This window comes from Salvelinus alpinus, chromosome 1 (genome assembly GCF_045679555.1).
Source record: "Salvelinus alpinus chromosome 1, SLU_Salpinus.1, whole genome shotgun sequence".
Taxonomy (NCBI): Eukaryota; Metazoa; Chordata; class Actinopteri; order Salmoniformes; family Salmonidae; genus Salvelinus; species Salvelinus alpinus.
In genome coordinates, this window is record NC_092086.1 from 111,250,971 (window position 1) to 111,268,021 (window position 17,051).

Sequence of the window (17,051 nt, forward strand, 5' to 3'; positions counted from 1 at the left end):
TCCACATTGGTCTGGTACTGGTACTCCCTGTATATAGCTCCACATTGATCTGGTACTCCCTGTATATAGCTCCACATTGATCTGGTACTTCCTGTATACAGCTCCACATTGATCTGGTACTTCCTGTATATAGCTCCACATTGGTCTGGTACAGGTACTCCCTGTATATAGCTCCACATTGATCTGGTACTCCCTGTATATAGCTTCACATTGATCTGGTACTCCCTGTATATAGCTCCACATTGATCTGGTACTCCCTGTATATAGCTCTACATTGATCTGGTACTCCCTGTATATATTATTATTTTTTAACTGCATAATTGGGAAAGAATCATCAACAAGCATTTGTCACGCCTTCTCCTGCTCCCTTCCTCCGGCGCTCGACATCGCCAGTCTACTAACCACCGGTCCTGACAACCATCATTATAGCACACCTGGACTTCCACACCACCCTGATTACTCTCTCTTCATACAGCCCTCACCACCCTGACTACTCTCCCTTCATTCAGCCCTCACCGACCTAACCACCCTGACTACTCTCCCTTCATACAGCCCACACCACCCTGACTACTCTCCCTTCATACAGCCCTCACCACCCTGATTACTCTCCCTTCATACAGCCCTCACCATCCTGACTACTCTCCCTTCATACAGCCCTCACCACCCTGACTACTCTCCCTTCATACAGCCATCACCACCCTGATTACTCTCCCTTCATACAGCCCTCACCACCCTGACTACTCTCCCTTCATACAGCCCTCACCACCCTGACTACTCTCCCTTCATACAGCCCTCACCGACCTCAGTCATCAGGCAGTGTTGGTTCTGTGTTCATGTCCAGACGGTTCGCTTCTTATGTAACTCTCCATGTTCGTTATTTTTAAACTCACCATCTGCACCTGCTTCCTGACTCCCAGCGTCTTCGTTACAGCGTTTCACTGTAAAGTCTACACCAGTTGTATTCATGCATTTCCATCTCTTGTGGATTCATAAAGTATTCTTCTTCACATGGTACAATATATGGCAGGCTGTACAGTACATATAGCTCTATGGTGGATATAGGGTACGACAACGTGGGAAATCAGCGTGACTCCATCATAGTCAATATTGCGTTTGTAGCCAAAGAGTGTCATGGACTCCATTTTCCCAAATCAAATATGATGGTCCCAATATGTCATTTCCTTGGCATTGCCTCTTGTTCGGTACGTCTGAGGGTTCATTTCCCACAAGCAGGTGGGTTGTTATCTTTATTGTCTGAGCTGAGGACCAGGGTGTCTCTTCTTATTGTGATCTCTCTCTGTCCCCACTCTCTCTGTCCCCACTCTCTCTCTGTCCCCACTCTCTCTCTGTCCCCACTCTCTCTCTGTCTCCACTCTCTCTCTGTCTCCACTCTCTCTCTGTCCCCACTCTCTCTCTGTCTCCACTCTCTCTCTGTCCCCACTCTCTCTGTCCCCATGCCCTCTCTTTGTCCCCACTCCCTCTCTCTGTCCCCACTCTCTCTCTGTCCCCACTCTCTCTCTGTCTCCACTCTCTCTCTGTCCCCACTCTCTCTGTCCCCATGCCCTCTCTTTGTCCCCACTCCCTCTCTCTGTCCCCACTCTCTCTCTGTCCCCACTCTCTCTCTGTCTCCACTCTCTCTCTGTCTCCACTCTCTCTCTCTGTCCCCACGCCCTCTCTCTGTCCCCACTCCCTCTCTCTGTCCCCACTCTCTCTCTGTCTCCACTCTCTCTCTCTGTCTCCACTCTCTCTCTCTGTCCCCACGCCCTCTCTCTGTCCCCACGCCCGCTGTCTGTCCCCACTCTCTCTCTCTGTCCCCACTCCTTCTCTCTGTCCCCACTCCCTCTCTCTGTCCCCACTCCCTCTCTCTGTCTCCACTCCCTCTCTCTGTCTCCACTCCCTCTCTCTGTCCCCACACTCTCTCTGTCCCCACTCTCTCTCTGTCCCCACTCCTTCTCTCTGTCCCCACTCCCTCTCTCTGTCCCCACTCCCTCTCTCTGTCCCCACTCCCTCTCTCTGTCCCCACTCCCTCTCTCTGTCTCCACTCCCTCTCTCTGTCCCCACGCCCTCTCTCTGTCCCCACTCCCTCTCTCTGTCCCCACTCTCTCTCTGTCCCCACTCCCTCTCTCTGTCTCCACTCTCTCTCTGTCCCCACGCCCTCTCTCTGTCTCCACTCCCTCTCTCTGTCCCCACTCCCTCTCTCTGTCCCCACTCCCTCTCTCTGTCTCCACTCCCTCTCTCTGTCCCCACGCCATCTCTCTGTCCCCACTCCCTCTCTCTGTCCCCACTCTCTCTCTGTCCCCACTCCCTCTCTCTGTCTCCACTTTCTCTCTGTCCCCACTCCCTCTCTCTGTCTCCACTCTCTCTCTCTGTCTCCACTCTCTCTCTCTGTCCCCACTCCCTCTCTCTATCCCCACGCCCTCTCTCTGTCTCCACTCTCTCTCTGTCTCCACTCTCTCTCTGTCTCCACTCTCTCTCTGTCCCCACTCTCTCTCTGTTCCCACGCCCGCTGTCTGTTCCCACGCCCTCTCTCTGTCCCTACTTCCTCTCTATCCCCACTCCCTCTCTATGTCCCCATTCCCTTTATAGTTTGCTCTGTCAGGAAGCAGCTTGATGCATTGTGATGATGATGTTCCCTCTGGAGAGTTCATCACGTCAAAATTAACCCCATTTAAATGTTAAGCTGGGGGCAGCTGGGGGGAAAGGCAGGCGTCACCCGAAAAACCCTGGGGATGGGAGAGATGGGTGCCACTGTCTGCATCCCAAATGAAACCCAGTTCTTATGTTGTGCATTGTTTTCTAACTGGATCCATAGGGCTCTGGTCAAAAGTAGTGCACTATATAGGGAATAGGGTTCCATAGGGCTCTGGTCTAAAGTAGTACACTATATAGGGAAAAGGGTGTCATTAATGACACAGTCAGAGTGTGGGTGTCACTGACAACGTAATGACGCAGTCAGATTGTGGTTGTCACTGACAAGATGGCGCAGACAGAGATGGTCGCCTCGCTTCGAGTCCTTAGGAAACTATGCAATATTTCGTTTTTTAATGTATTTTTTTCTTATATTGTTACCCCAGGAAATCTTAAGTCTCATTACATACAGCCGGGAAGAACTATTGGATATAAGAGCGATGTCAACCTACCAACATTACGACCAGGAATACGACTTTCCCGAAGCGGATCCTCTGTTTGGACCACCACCCAGGACAATGGACCTAATCCTAGAAGCCAGTCCAAAACAACAGCGCCGCAGAAGGGGCATTGCCCACTGCTCCCTAGTATACTACTCGCAAAATGTCCAGTCTCTTGACAACAAGGTAGATGAAATTCGAGCAAGGGTTGCCTTCCAGAGAGTCGTCAGAGATTGTAACATCCTCTGTTTCGTGAAACATGGCTCTCTCAGGATATGTTGTCAGAATCAGTTCAGCCACCGGGCTCCTCCATGCCAACATAGATTCACTCCTCACTGGGAAGAGGAAGGGCAGGGGTGTATGCTTCATGATTACCGACTCATGGTGTAATCATAACAACATACAAGAACTCAAGTCCTTCTGCTCACCTGACCTAGAATTCCTTACAATCAAATGCCGGCCATATTCTCGTCAGTTACCGTCACTGCGGTGTACATTCCCCCTCAAGCAGACACCAAGACGGCCCTCAAGGAACTTCACTGGACTCTATATAAACTGGAAACCATATATCCTGAGGTTGCATTTATTGTAGCTGGGGATTTTAACAAAGCAAATTTGAGGACAAGGCCACCTAATTTCTATCAGCATATTGATTGCACTACGAGCAGGTGTAATACACTCGATCACTGCTACTCTAACTTCCGCGATGCATACAAAGCCCTCCCCCGCCATCCCTTCGGCAAATCTGACCACGACGCCATCTTGCTCCCACAGGCTTATAGGCAGAAACTCAAACAGGATGTATCAGTGACGAGAACCATTCAACGCTGGTCTGACCAATCGGAATCCACACTTCAAGATTGTTTTGATCACGCGGACTGGAATATGTTCCGGTCAGTCTCAGAGAACAACATCGACCTATACGCTGACTCTGAGGGAGTTTATAAAGAAGTGCATTGGAGATGTTGTACCCACTGTGACTATTAAAACCTACCCTAACCAGAAACCGTGGATGGATGGCGGCATTCGCGCAAAACTGAAAGACCAAACCACCGCATTGAACCATGGAAAGAGGTCTGGGAATATGGCTGAATATAAACAGTGTAGTTATTCCCTCCGCAAGGCAATCAAACAAGCGAAATGCCGGTACAGGGACAAAGTGGATTCGCAATTCAACAGCTCAGATACGAGACGTATGTGGCAGGGTCTACAGGAAATCACGGACTACAAAAAGAAAACCAGCCACGTTATGGACACCGACGTCATGCTTCCAGACAAACTAAACATCTTCATTGGACGCTTTGAGGTTAATACAGAGACACTGTCGTGGCCCACTTACAAGGACTACGAATCCCCCCCCCCCTCTCCTTCTTCGTGGCCGACATGAGTAAAACATTTAAACGTGTTAACCCTCGCAGGGCTGCTGGCCCAGACGACGTCCCTAGCCGAGCGTGCGCAGATCAGCTGGCTGGTGTGTTTACAGACATATTCAATTGCTCCCTATCCAAGTCTGCTGACTCCACATGCTTCAAGATGGCCACCATTGTTCCTGTACCCAAGAATGCAAAGAAAACTGAATTAAATGTCTACCGCACCGTAGCACTCACTTCTGTCATCATGTAGTGCTTTGAAAGACTAGTCAAGGATCATATCACCTCCACCTTACCGGCCACCCTAGACCCGCTTCAGTTTGCATACCGCCCCAACAGGTCCACAGACGATGCAATCGCCATCACACTGCACACTGCCCTATCCCATCTGGAAAAGAGGAATACCTATGTAAGAACGCTGTTCAATGACTACAGCTCAGCATTCAACACCATAGTACCCTCCAAGCTCATCATCAAACTGGAGGCCCTGGGTCTCAACCCCGCCCTGTGCAACTGGGTCCTGGACTTTCTGACAGGCTGCCCCCAGGTGGTGAAGGTAGGAAACAACATCCCCACTTCGCTGACCCTCAACACTGGGGCCCCACAAGGGTGCGTGCTCAGCCCCCTCCTGTACTCCCTGTTCACCCACGACTGTGTGGCCATGCACGCCTCCAACTCAATCATCAAGCTTGCAGACGACACAACAGTAGTGGGCTTGATTACCAACAATGAAGAGACAGCCTACAGGGAGGTGGTGAGGGCACTCGGAGTGTGGTGTCAGGAAAACAACGTCTCACTCAACGTCAACAAAACAAAGGAGAGGATCGTGGACTTCAGGAAACAACAGAGGGAGCACCCCCCTATCCACATCGAAGGTGGACAGCAGTGGAGAAGGTGGAAAGTTTTAAGTTCCTCTGCGTACACATCACAGACAAACTGAAATGGTCCACCCACACAGATAGTGTGGTGAACAAGGCACAACAGCGCAGTCAGAGTGTGGGTGTCACTGACAAGGTACTGACGCAGTCAGAGTGTGGGTGTCACTGACAAGGTAATGACGCAGTCAGAGTGTGGGTGTCACTGACAAGGTAATGACGCAGTCAGAGTGTGGGTGTCACTGTCACTGACAAGGTGGACTTTACCTCTGACTCACTGCATGTGAAGCAGCATTATTATGACTGAGGTGGTATCCAATCATTTGTTTATTTGAATTATTATCAACTCATTATTGACGCACACTTTCTTGGTATTGGACACGGTAAACAACAACCATAATCGTTCTTTTTGTTTCGATTCAAACGGGAACATATGAGGAGACAGTTAGACTTGAGGTCGTAGGTATCACACATCTCAGAGGAGCACAGAGCAAAGATCAGGTGTCCCCCGCCCCGTCCCCCCGTCCCCTCCCCCCGCCCCGTCCCCCTGTCCCGTCCCCCGCCCCGTCCCCCGCCCCCCGCCCCGTCCCCTCCCCCCGTCCCGTCCCCCTGTCCCGTCCCCCCGCCCCGTCCCCCCTCCCTCCCCCCGCCCCGTCCCCCCGTCCCGTCCCCCCGCCCATGTCATCTTATGCACTGTGATCTAAAAGGTAGGACTTGTCCTAAATCCGCACTCCTACTCTGAGACGACACACACGGACGCTCTAACGCTGCTCATCCATATCTTTATATTTATATATTCTTATTCTTATTCCATTCCTTTACTTACATTTATGTGTGTTAGGTATTTGTTGTGGAATTGTTAGATATTACTGCACTGTCGGGAACTAGAAGCACAAGCATTTTGCTACACTCACAATAACATCTGCTAACCGTGTGTATGTGACCAATAACATCTGCTAACCATGTGTATGTGACCAATAACATCTGCTAACCATGTGTATGTGACCAATAACATCTGCTAACCATGTGTATGTGACCAATAACATCTGCTAACCATGTGTATGGGACCAATAACATCTGCTAACCATGTGTATGTGACCAATAATATTTGAATTGATTTGACCCTTTAGTCTACTACGTAATGCAAAAAGCAGAGAATAGCTTATATCCAGCTGAGTCCATCTGATAGCATACTGCGCCACTGTTGAAGGTGTGATTAACACATATGGTGACTATAGCTGAACAGACAGACAGTAGGCTACAGTGCCATGCCATTCTCCCACAGCTCATCTCTGCTGAAGAACAAGCCTATACAACAGGCTTTATGTGATGTATGATGACAGATGTAGCATCACAGAGTGGTGTATGATCACAGCATGCTTGCTCTCTGATGTGCTGTGAATATAATGAAGGCATTTGATTTGAATGCATAAATCACAGGGTAATAATACCAGGGTAAATGCTTACATATAGATGTCAGTCTGGGGAAAAGCAAAATGCATTTTGAGACAATGATTGTCAAGGCATTCTGCATTGAGTTAATAAAACTAGTATTAAATATTCATATATTATATGTCATTTAAGTGAGGGGTTCATTTTTTCTTCATATCATCGTCTGCTGAAGGGTCATATTATTCACTAAACTGATGAGGAAGGGGAGCTCTATCATCAATCACATTATGGAAATGAAGTGCACGAGCCGCAGCCAGCAATGTGCCTCTTAAACCGCAGTGCTGCGCGAGCGTGATAGGGGCTTGAACCAATAAATACAGTCCGGTCGGTAGATGGCGGTAACACAGGAAACCTGATCTGTCAGGTTCACTAGAAGTCGGTCTCAGTTTGCAGCATTTGCAAAGGAGGCAGCGGAGCCGAGCAGTTGAAGGACATCAAATGAAACACGGGAGCGCTTTACAGCGGGTCCTCTTGAGTTTTGCGCGTAGCCTGTGTGCTCCGAGCCTGGAGACAGTACGTTTTAGTGAAAATCATGGAAGATAAATCAAATTCGTTCTCCAGCAACAAAGAAGGGGAGAAAGCAGATGGGAATAATGTATTTCAAAGGCAAGACTCGATACAGAAGAATAATATGGGGAGCCAGAACATGAAAGGAGGGGACCATGGAAACTCGGTGGGCTTCAAGGGGGAACCGGAGGAAGCCTTGGTCGGGTTCGACGATATAGACGGGTCCGGTAACCGACATGGCTTTATGCAGCGGCAATTTGGAGCGATGATGCAGCCCGGCGTCAATAAGTTCTCCCTGCGAATGTTCGGCAGTCAGAAAGCCGTTGAGAAAGAGCAAGAAAGGGTGCAGACGGCTGGATACTGGATCATTCATCCCTATAGCGATTTTAGGTAAGGAGTGGAAAGTCATCTTCTCAGCTTTTTACCCATGCCGTCACCCACAGAGCCAGACACCACATCCACTCTGTCATCAGTGTGCGTTACGCATCGCCCAAAGCAGAGGCTAATCTTGTTTCTGTATTGAGGCAATTATAGAGGCATTGATTGTTTTACCTATCGAATTGTGATCATATTCATATTTTCCATTGCAATGTTTGCATTATTCTAATGTGGAAGACAGAAATAAATGAATCCACGAAATGTCCTTGGAAAAAGGATGGTGAATGTCACGAGTTAAATACACAAATGCTGATTGTTCACACAACAATACACCAATAAGGCAGTCTTGCTTGTGGCATATGCGGTTCTATAATAGTCTAAGCGACGTTACCTGTGTTTAACATGACAGTAATGTAGGAACATCAAGGATGAAAACATATCGTTGTAGCTCTGCCTGCAATGATGAAACGAAGAGGATCATTGAGGATGGCCTCTGGATAGAAAAATACATATGCGGTAAAATTGTATCGAGAAACGACCACAGAGAATAGAGAGAGAGAGAGAGAGATAATTAAACATTGGTTATCCGCATCAAAATGAACAAGTGAATAACAAGGGAAGGCATGAATTCAAACACCCGGCATTTGAACAGTTAAACGGAGCCCGTCTGTAAAACCCTGAAGAATGTACAGAAAATAGAATGCAAAATGCTCTGACGTGGGATACACGTCCATCAAACATAAATCCAAGGAGAACTGCGCAGAAATAAACATGATGGAATTTGCCTATTTGTTTATAGGGAGCTATAAACCCATTACAACGATCCCTCGTATGATAAAGCTGATTGGTTTATTTGTTTAACGACTTAAATTGGATAAAGTTTGAGATAAGTGGTTAATGGGCTTGTGTAGACATTACGTCATAAATATTTGTATTATTTCTTTGCAACTATTGCTGTGCATGGATCATCACGCGTACACTGACTGACTGTCTCACAGACATTTTTTTGGACTGCATAGAACCGACCTAATACTGCGCATTGACATGAATAACAGAATGAGCCTGATTGAATGCTGCAAATAAAAAATATCATCCTTATTTTGGTAAATGTAAGTCAGTACAATGTTGTTTGAGAGAATGAATGAATCTTCACATCGCCTGACAAGGTAAAATGATACCCAGTGGCCAAATGGAAGCTTTCATAATCTGCCTCGTTTGTTCAGTAACAGCCCAGCTTTGTATTGTGTGTTGTTTAAACATTGCAGTGTCATTTCAAGATATATATATATATATCTACACTTCCTGAACATTGACGTGTATGTAAATGCACTGCTATAATGTCAGATCCGAGTGTTCCCATATCCAATAGGCTACGTTTTAAATTCACAAATCAAACACGGCATAGTTGGTTGTGCCTTCCCTTCCATCCGTGTCCCCTGCTAGAGTTGGATGGATGGTGAGGTGACTCCCCTTTGTTCCCGTCAGTAGCGAGCTGGGACTTCACGTTGAATCGGCTGAGTTTAACTCGTCGCTGTCCATGGTGATGAAATGCAACTCTGCACTGTGTGGACCTGACATAGCCCATCGCCTTCTCAAATAATCTACAGTATTAATAATAACCTAATACTAATCTAATAATCTAGTAGTGTGTTGGAACTTTATGGTGACTCGGTCAAATCTAACTCGTCGCTGTCCATGGTGCTGACATGAGACTGGAAATAGCTTCTGCTATCTTACTACTACACAAATTATGCTGTTTATGAGCAGGGGTGAAGGAGATGAAATTTCTTCCCGGTACGAGCATTTTAAAAATATATTTATTTTATGGGCCTAATCATATAATTACATATATAATCCCTATTAATTTAGTCAGATCTCTATGGATCTAATATTACAGACTTGTCAAATAGTTTTTAAGCCTAATTTGGCCTAGATATTTTTCTGCTTATAATTACCGACATTTGGTAGGGTATTTGTTAGTCAAGTTGTCTATAATTAGATACATGCAGCTTCTCTTCTGTCATTACTTGATGTTTGTCTAGAATACAAAATTACGCCTTGCTCACCAGAATAATGTCATATATAAATTGATAGATTCATGTCTGCTTCTCTCACGGAGCAGGGAGGTTTTCCGTGCAACATTTCCAAATGACATCAGTTTGACCCGTTTTAAGGAAACGAAAACTTGTGAAAATGATCCAACATGTTTCTGGTAATATTTCAGTTCGTCTTGGATGAATAGTTTATGTAGTTGAAAACTAAATATAGCCCGTTTTTATGTTGCTGAAAGAAACGATATAATAATATGGTCCCTAAGCGCGTATCCGCATTCTCTCAAGATGCTGAAAGAAATTATTCATATTTCTCCAATTCTGTTCCCGAGACAAAATTAACATTCCACAAGTTTTCAAGTCTATTCACATATTTTTCATGTGACAGACATGCGGTAATGATAAATAGTGTAATAGCCTACACATTTATTGGAATCTATGTTTTAATTATTGTGATAGGCGCATGTTTAACCGGTATGGCGTATCCCAACTATTTATTTTGCTGGTATACTCCATACCGGTTTCAAACCAGCTTAGGCTACTTTCAACCCTGATTATGAGATATTTTGTATCTTTAGCTTTAAGATACCCCTTATCTTCTCATATAAATATTGTCTGTCACCAAAATAAAAACTCACATGTTATTGTCGTTTGAACGGTAGGATAAACACATTCCTTGCGTTGCAAATAGGGCGGGGTCACAGTGGTCGGTCATACTCCAGAACAGTGTGTCATTAGATTGTAGAAAGAAGGTTAGCCAGGATTAGAAATACTACATATCAGTCAATGAGCTTACAGCAGGCTACAGCAGGCCCCACAACAATTATGTAACATGATCAACCTGTTCTGGAATAGCAGACACACCGGGCATAATTTGCACCAATCAGGTGATATACATGACTGCTTATTAACGAATAAGAATTAGATAACTGTCTCATTAATAGAGATCATTTGAAAGATTCAAGCCTGTAAAGTTATAACGTGAGTGCACTTTTTTTTACTAGCTACAATTTATTGGCTACAATTTATTGGAATCTTTGCTCGCACTCGACTAAAGAGAATGCAAATGCTTTGTTTTATACCAAGATGATTGAATGGAAACCTTGACTCCCTTTTACAACGTCCTCAAATGGTCACCTCCCTTGTCACATGACAGGGGTTCAGCAGTTTGCTCTATAGCCTTGCCTCATTCATGACACCTTCCACTGGGCTCTACATCACAGTGATGTGTTATCTTGTCAATGTAAAGAGAGAAGGCCATAAACAATGCCAGAGCAGAGCTCTTCCTTCTTGGCCCTGGTTTATATAATTGAGTGGCTATTCTACACCAATGCTGTAAGTCTACTCTGTAGTCTTGGCTCCAAATCAGAATTGTATGGATATTCTATACCTGGCTACACTGCTATTCTACACCTGGCTACACTTCTATTCTACACCTGGCTACACATCTATTCTACACCTGGCTACACTTCTATTCTATACCTGGCTACACTGCTATTCTACACCTGGCTACACTTCTATTCTACACCTGGCTACACTTCTATTCTATACCTGGCTACACTGCTATTCTACACCTGGCTACACTTCTATTCTACACCTGGCTACACTTCTATTCTATACCTGGCTACACTTCTATTCTACACCTGGCTACACTTCTATTCTATACCTGGCTACACATCTATTCTACACCTGGCTACACTTCTATTCTATACCTGGCTACACATCTATTCTACACCTGGCTACACTGCTATTCTACACCTGGCTACACTTCTATTCTATACCTGGCTACACTGCTATTCTACACCTGGCTACACTTATATTCTACACCTGGCTACACTTCTATTCTATACCTGGCTACACTGCTATTCTACACCTGGCTACACTTCTATCCTATACCTGGCTACACTTCTATTCTACACCTGGCTACACTTCTATTCTATACCTGGCTACATTTCTATTCTACACCTGGCTACACTTCTATCCTATACCTGGCTACACTGCTATTCTATACCTGGCTACACATCTATTCTATACCTGGCTACACTTCTATCCTACACCTGGCTACACTGCTATCCTATACCTGGCTACACTTCTATCCTATACCTGGCTACACTGCTATTCTATACCTGGCTACACTTCTATTCTACACCTGGCTACACATCTATTCTATACCTGGCTACACTGCTATCCTATACCTGGCTACACATCTATTCTACACCTGGCTACACTTCTATTCTATACCTGGCTACACTGCTATTCTATACCTGGCTACACTTCTATTCTACACCTGGCTACACTTCTATTCTATACCTGGCTACACTGCTATTCTACACCTGGCTACACTGCTATTCTATACCTGGCTACACTTCTATTCTACACCTGGCTACACTTCTATTCTATACCTGGCTACACTTCTATTCTATACCTGGCTACACTGCTATCCTATACCTGGCTACACTTCTATTCTATACCTGGCTAAAAGTCTATCCTATACCTGGCTACACATCTATTCTATACCTGGCTAAGCTGCTATTCTTTTAAAACAAAAGCAAAATATGTTTTATTGTCATGTACACCGGATGTGTTGGATATCAAATTAAATCAAATCCAACTTTATTAGTCACATGCGCCGAATACAACAAGTGTAGACCTTACAGTGAAATGCTTACTTGCAAGCCCTTAACCAACAGTGCAGTTCAAGAAGAATAAAATATTTACCAAGTAGACTAAAGTAAAAAAGTATAAAAAGTAACACAATAAAATAACAATAACGAGGCTATATACAGTGGGTACTGGTACAGAGTCAGTGTGCTGGGGAACAGGTTAGAGGTCATTTGTACATGTAGGTAGGGGTGAAGTGACTATGCATAGATAATAAACAGTGAGTACCAGCAGTGGACAAGACAAATGGGGGGGGGGGTCAATGTAAATAGTCCGATGGCCATTTTATTAATTGTTCAGCAGTCTTATGGCTTGGGGGTAGAAGCTGTTAAGGAGCCTTTTGGTCCTAGACTTGGCGCTCCGGTACCGCTTGCCGTGCGGTAGCAGAGAAAACAGTCTATGACTTGGGTGACTGGAGTCTCTGACAATTTTTTGGTCTTTCCTCTGACGCCGCCTATTATATAGGTCCTGGATGGCAGGATGGCAAGGGTGCTCTTTTTGTTTGGCTCAAATCCTCCTGTCTGTATCCGCTTGAAAAATAAACCCCTTCTTTTTTTTTCATCAGATCATTTCAGGGACTTTATCTTTGTTGTTATTCAATTTCTCTGCTGTGTTCCCAGAATTAGACTGATGTACTGTCTGGCTGCTGCATCATTTAGACATGTAATCGGATGGAGCCCCTCTCTAGTACATGTTAGTCATTTAGCTGACACTCTTATCCAGAGCGACTTACAGGAGCAATTAGGGTTAAGCGCCTTGCTCAAGGGCACATCGACAGATTTTTTTCACCTTGTCGGCTCGGGGATTCAACCTTTTGGTTATTCGGCCCAACGCTCTAACCACTAGGTTACCTGTCACCTGTCACCTGTCCTACTGTAGTTGGGTTTCCAATATGTTTTTATGGTTCACAACACAAAAGGAGTGCCTTGTTTTTGTTGTTGCAGGCTTTCAGTTGTACCGTTTTTGGAGACATAAAACCCAGTTTATTTTGTGACTTTATAATGAAAAAAGGCCCCAACAACAGTCTATCAATGGTTTCCAAATATGTTTCATGACCACAACAACAATGTGACTTTATAATGAAAATGAAAGCAACAACAGTCCACCCATGAATGACAGACAACACCGTTCACGACTGCTTTGTATAGCTTCAAAATGCATCTGTAACTTAATCTCCAACACATTCTTAATACTGAGGCTGCTTAAAGATTAATGGCTGGTTAGTAATATTAATTATTTATAGATTTCAGAAAGGGTCTCATGCTTGGCCTGTTGTAGACTAACGTTAGTTCTGTTGGAGAATACGCTTCTGTCTTCTTTCTTTCGTTTAGCTTGACCATGTCCAGATAGCACCATGTCCAGATAGCACCATGTCCAGATAACACCATGTCCAGATAGCACCATGTCCAGATAGCACCATGTCCAGATAACACCATGTCCAGATAGCACCATGTCCAGATAGCACCATGTCCAGATAGCACCATGTCCAGATAGCACCATGTCCAGATAGCACCATGTCCAGATAGCACCATGTCCAGATAGCACCATGTCCAGATAGCACCATGTCCAGATAGCACCATGTCCAGATAGCTTGACCATGTCCAGATAGCACCATGTCCAGATAGCTTGACCATGTCCAGATAGCACCATGTCCAGATAGCTTGACCATGTCCAGATAGCACCATGTCCAGATAGCTTGACCATGTCCAGATAGCACCATGTCCAGATAGCTTGACCATGTCCAGATAGCACCATGTCCAGATAACATGACCATGTCCAGATAACACCATGTCCAGATAGCACCATGTCCAGATAGCACCATGTCCAGATAACATGACCAAGTCCAGATAGCACCATGTCCAGATAGCACCATGTCCAGATAGCATGACCATGTCCAGATAGCACCATGTCCAGATAGCACCATGTCCAGATAGCTTGACCATGTCCAGATAGCACCATGTCCAGATAGCACCATGTCCAGATAGCATGACCATGTCCAGATAGCACCATGTCCAGATAGCACCATGTCCAGATAGCATGACCATGTCCAGATAGCACCATGTCCAGATAGCATCATGTCCAGATAGCACCATGTCCAGATAGCACCATGTCCAGATAACATGACCATGTCCAGATAGCACCAAGTCCAGATAGCACCATGTCCAGATAGCATGACCATGTCCAGATAACATGACCATGTCTAGATAGCACCATGTCAAGATAGCATCATGTCCAGATAGCACCATGTCCAGATAGCACCATGTCCAGATAGCACCATGTCCAGATAGCACCATGTCCAGATAGCACCAAGTCCAGATAGCACCATGTCCAGATAGCATGACCATGTCCAGATAACACCATGTCCAGATAGAACCATGTCCAGATAGCTTGACCATGTCCAGATAGCACCATGTCCAGATAGCACCATGTCCAGATAGCATGACCATGTCCAGATAGCACCATGTCCAGATAGCACCATGTCCAGATAGCATGACCATGTCCAGATAGCACCATGTCCAGATAGCATCATGTCCAGATAGCACCATGTCCAGATAGCACCATGTCCAGATAACATGACCATGTCCAGATAGCACCAAGTCCAGATAGCACCATGTCCAGATAGCATGACCATGTCCAGATAACATGACCATGTCTAGATAGCACCATGTCAAGATAGCATCATGTCCAGATAGCACCATGTCCAGATAGCACCATGTCCAGATAGCACCATGTCCAGATAGCACCATGTCCAGATAGCACCAAGTCCAGATAGCACCATGTCCAGATAGCATGACCATGTCCAGATAACACCATGTCCAGATAGAACCATGTCCAGAAAACATGACCATGTCCAGATAACACCATGTCCAGATAACATGACCATGTCCAGATAGCACCATGTCCACATAGCACCATGTCCAGATAGCACCATGTACAGATAGCACCATGTCCAGATAGCACCATGTCCCGATAGCATGACCATGTCCCGAAAGCACCATGTCCAGATAGCACCATGTCCAGATAGCACCATGTCCAGATAGCACCATGTCCAGATAGCACCATGTCCAAATAGCACCATGTCCAGATAGCACCATGTCCAGATAGCATGACCATGTCCAGATAGCACCATGTCCAGATAGCACCATGTCCAGATAGCACCATGTCCAGATAGCACCATGTCCAGATAGCACCATGTCCAGATAGCATGACCATGTCCAGATAACATGACCATGTCCAGATAGCACCATGTCCAGATAGCACCATGTCCAGATAGCACCATGTCCAGATAGCACCATGTCCAGATAACATGACCATGTCCAGATAGCACCATGTCCAGAGAGCACCAAGTCCAGATAGCACCATGTCCAGATAGCATGACCATGTCCAGATAACATGACCATGTCTAGATAGCACCATGTCAAGATAGCATCATGTCCAGATAGCACCATGTCCAGATAGCACCATGTCCAGATAGCACCATGTCTAGATAGCACCATGTCCAGATAACACCATGTCCAGATAGAACCATGTCCAGAAAACATGACCATGTCCAGATAGCACCATGTCCAGATAGCACCATGTACAGATAGCACCATGTCCAGATAGCACCATGTCCAGATAGCACCATGTCCAGAAAACATGACCATGTCCAGATAGCACCATGTCCAGATAACACCATGTCCAGATAGCACCATGTCCAGATAGCATGACCATGTCCAGATAGCACCATGTCCAGATAGCACCATGTCCAGATAGCACCATGTCCAAATAGCACCATGTCCAGATAGCACCATGTCTAGATAGCACCATGTCCAGATAACACCATATCCAGATAGCACCATGTCTAGATAGAACCATGTCCAGATAGCACCATGTCCAAATAGCACCATGTCTAGATAGAACCATGTCCAGATAGCACCATGTCCAAATAGCACCATGTCCAGATAGCACCATGTCCAGATAGCACCATGTCCAGATAGCACCATGTCCAGATAGCACCATGTCCAGATAGCACCATGTCCAGATAGCACCATGTCCCGATAGCACCATGTCCAGATAGCACCATGTCCAGATAACATGACCATGTCCAGATAGCACCATGTCCAGATAGCACCATGTCCAGATAACATGACCATGTCCAGATAGCACCATGTCCAGATAGCACCATATCCATATAGCATGACCATGTCCAGATAGCACCATGTCCAGATAGCACCATGTCCAGATAGCACCATGTCCAGATAGCATGACCATGTCCAGATAACATGACCATGTCCAGATAGCACCATGTCCAGATAGCACCATGTCCAGATAGCACCATGTCCAGATAGCACCATGTCCAGATAGCACCATGTCCAGATAACATGACCATGTCCAGATAGCACCATGTCCAGAGAGCACCAAGTCCAGATAGCACCATGTCCAGATAGCATGACCATGTCCAGATAACATGACCATGTCTAGATAGCACCATGTCAAGATAGCATCATGTCCAGATATCACCATGTCCAGATAGCACCATGTCCAGATAGCACCATGTCCAGATAGCACCATGTCTAGATAGCACCATGTCCAGATAACACCATGTCCAGATAGAACCATGTCCAGAAAACATGACCATGTCCAGAT

General features: G+C 45.6%; 1 protein-coding gene across 1 annotated transcript in view; it reads left to right on the plus strand.

Annotated features, from left to right (window-relative positions):
- Positions 1-7,206: 7,206 nt before the first annotated feature.
- The window catches only part of LOC139538905 (potassium/sodium hyperpolarization-activated cyclic nucleotide-gated channel 1), a 145,760-nt gene continuing 135,915 nt past the window's right edge, over positions 7,207-17,051 (plus strand). The window contains exon 1 of the mRNA XM_071341472.1: positions 7,207-7,722. Coding sequence (XP_071197573.1) covers positions 7,358-7,722 — 365 coding nt within the window. The 5' untranslated portion in view covers positions 7,207-7,357. The remainder of the gene's footprint in view (positions 7,723-17,051) is intronic.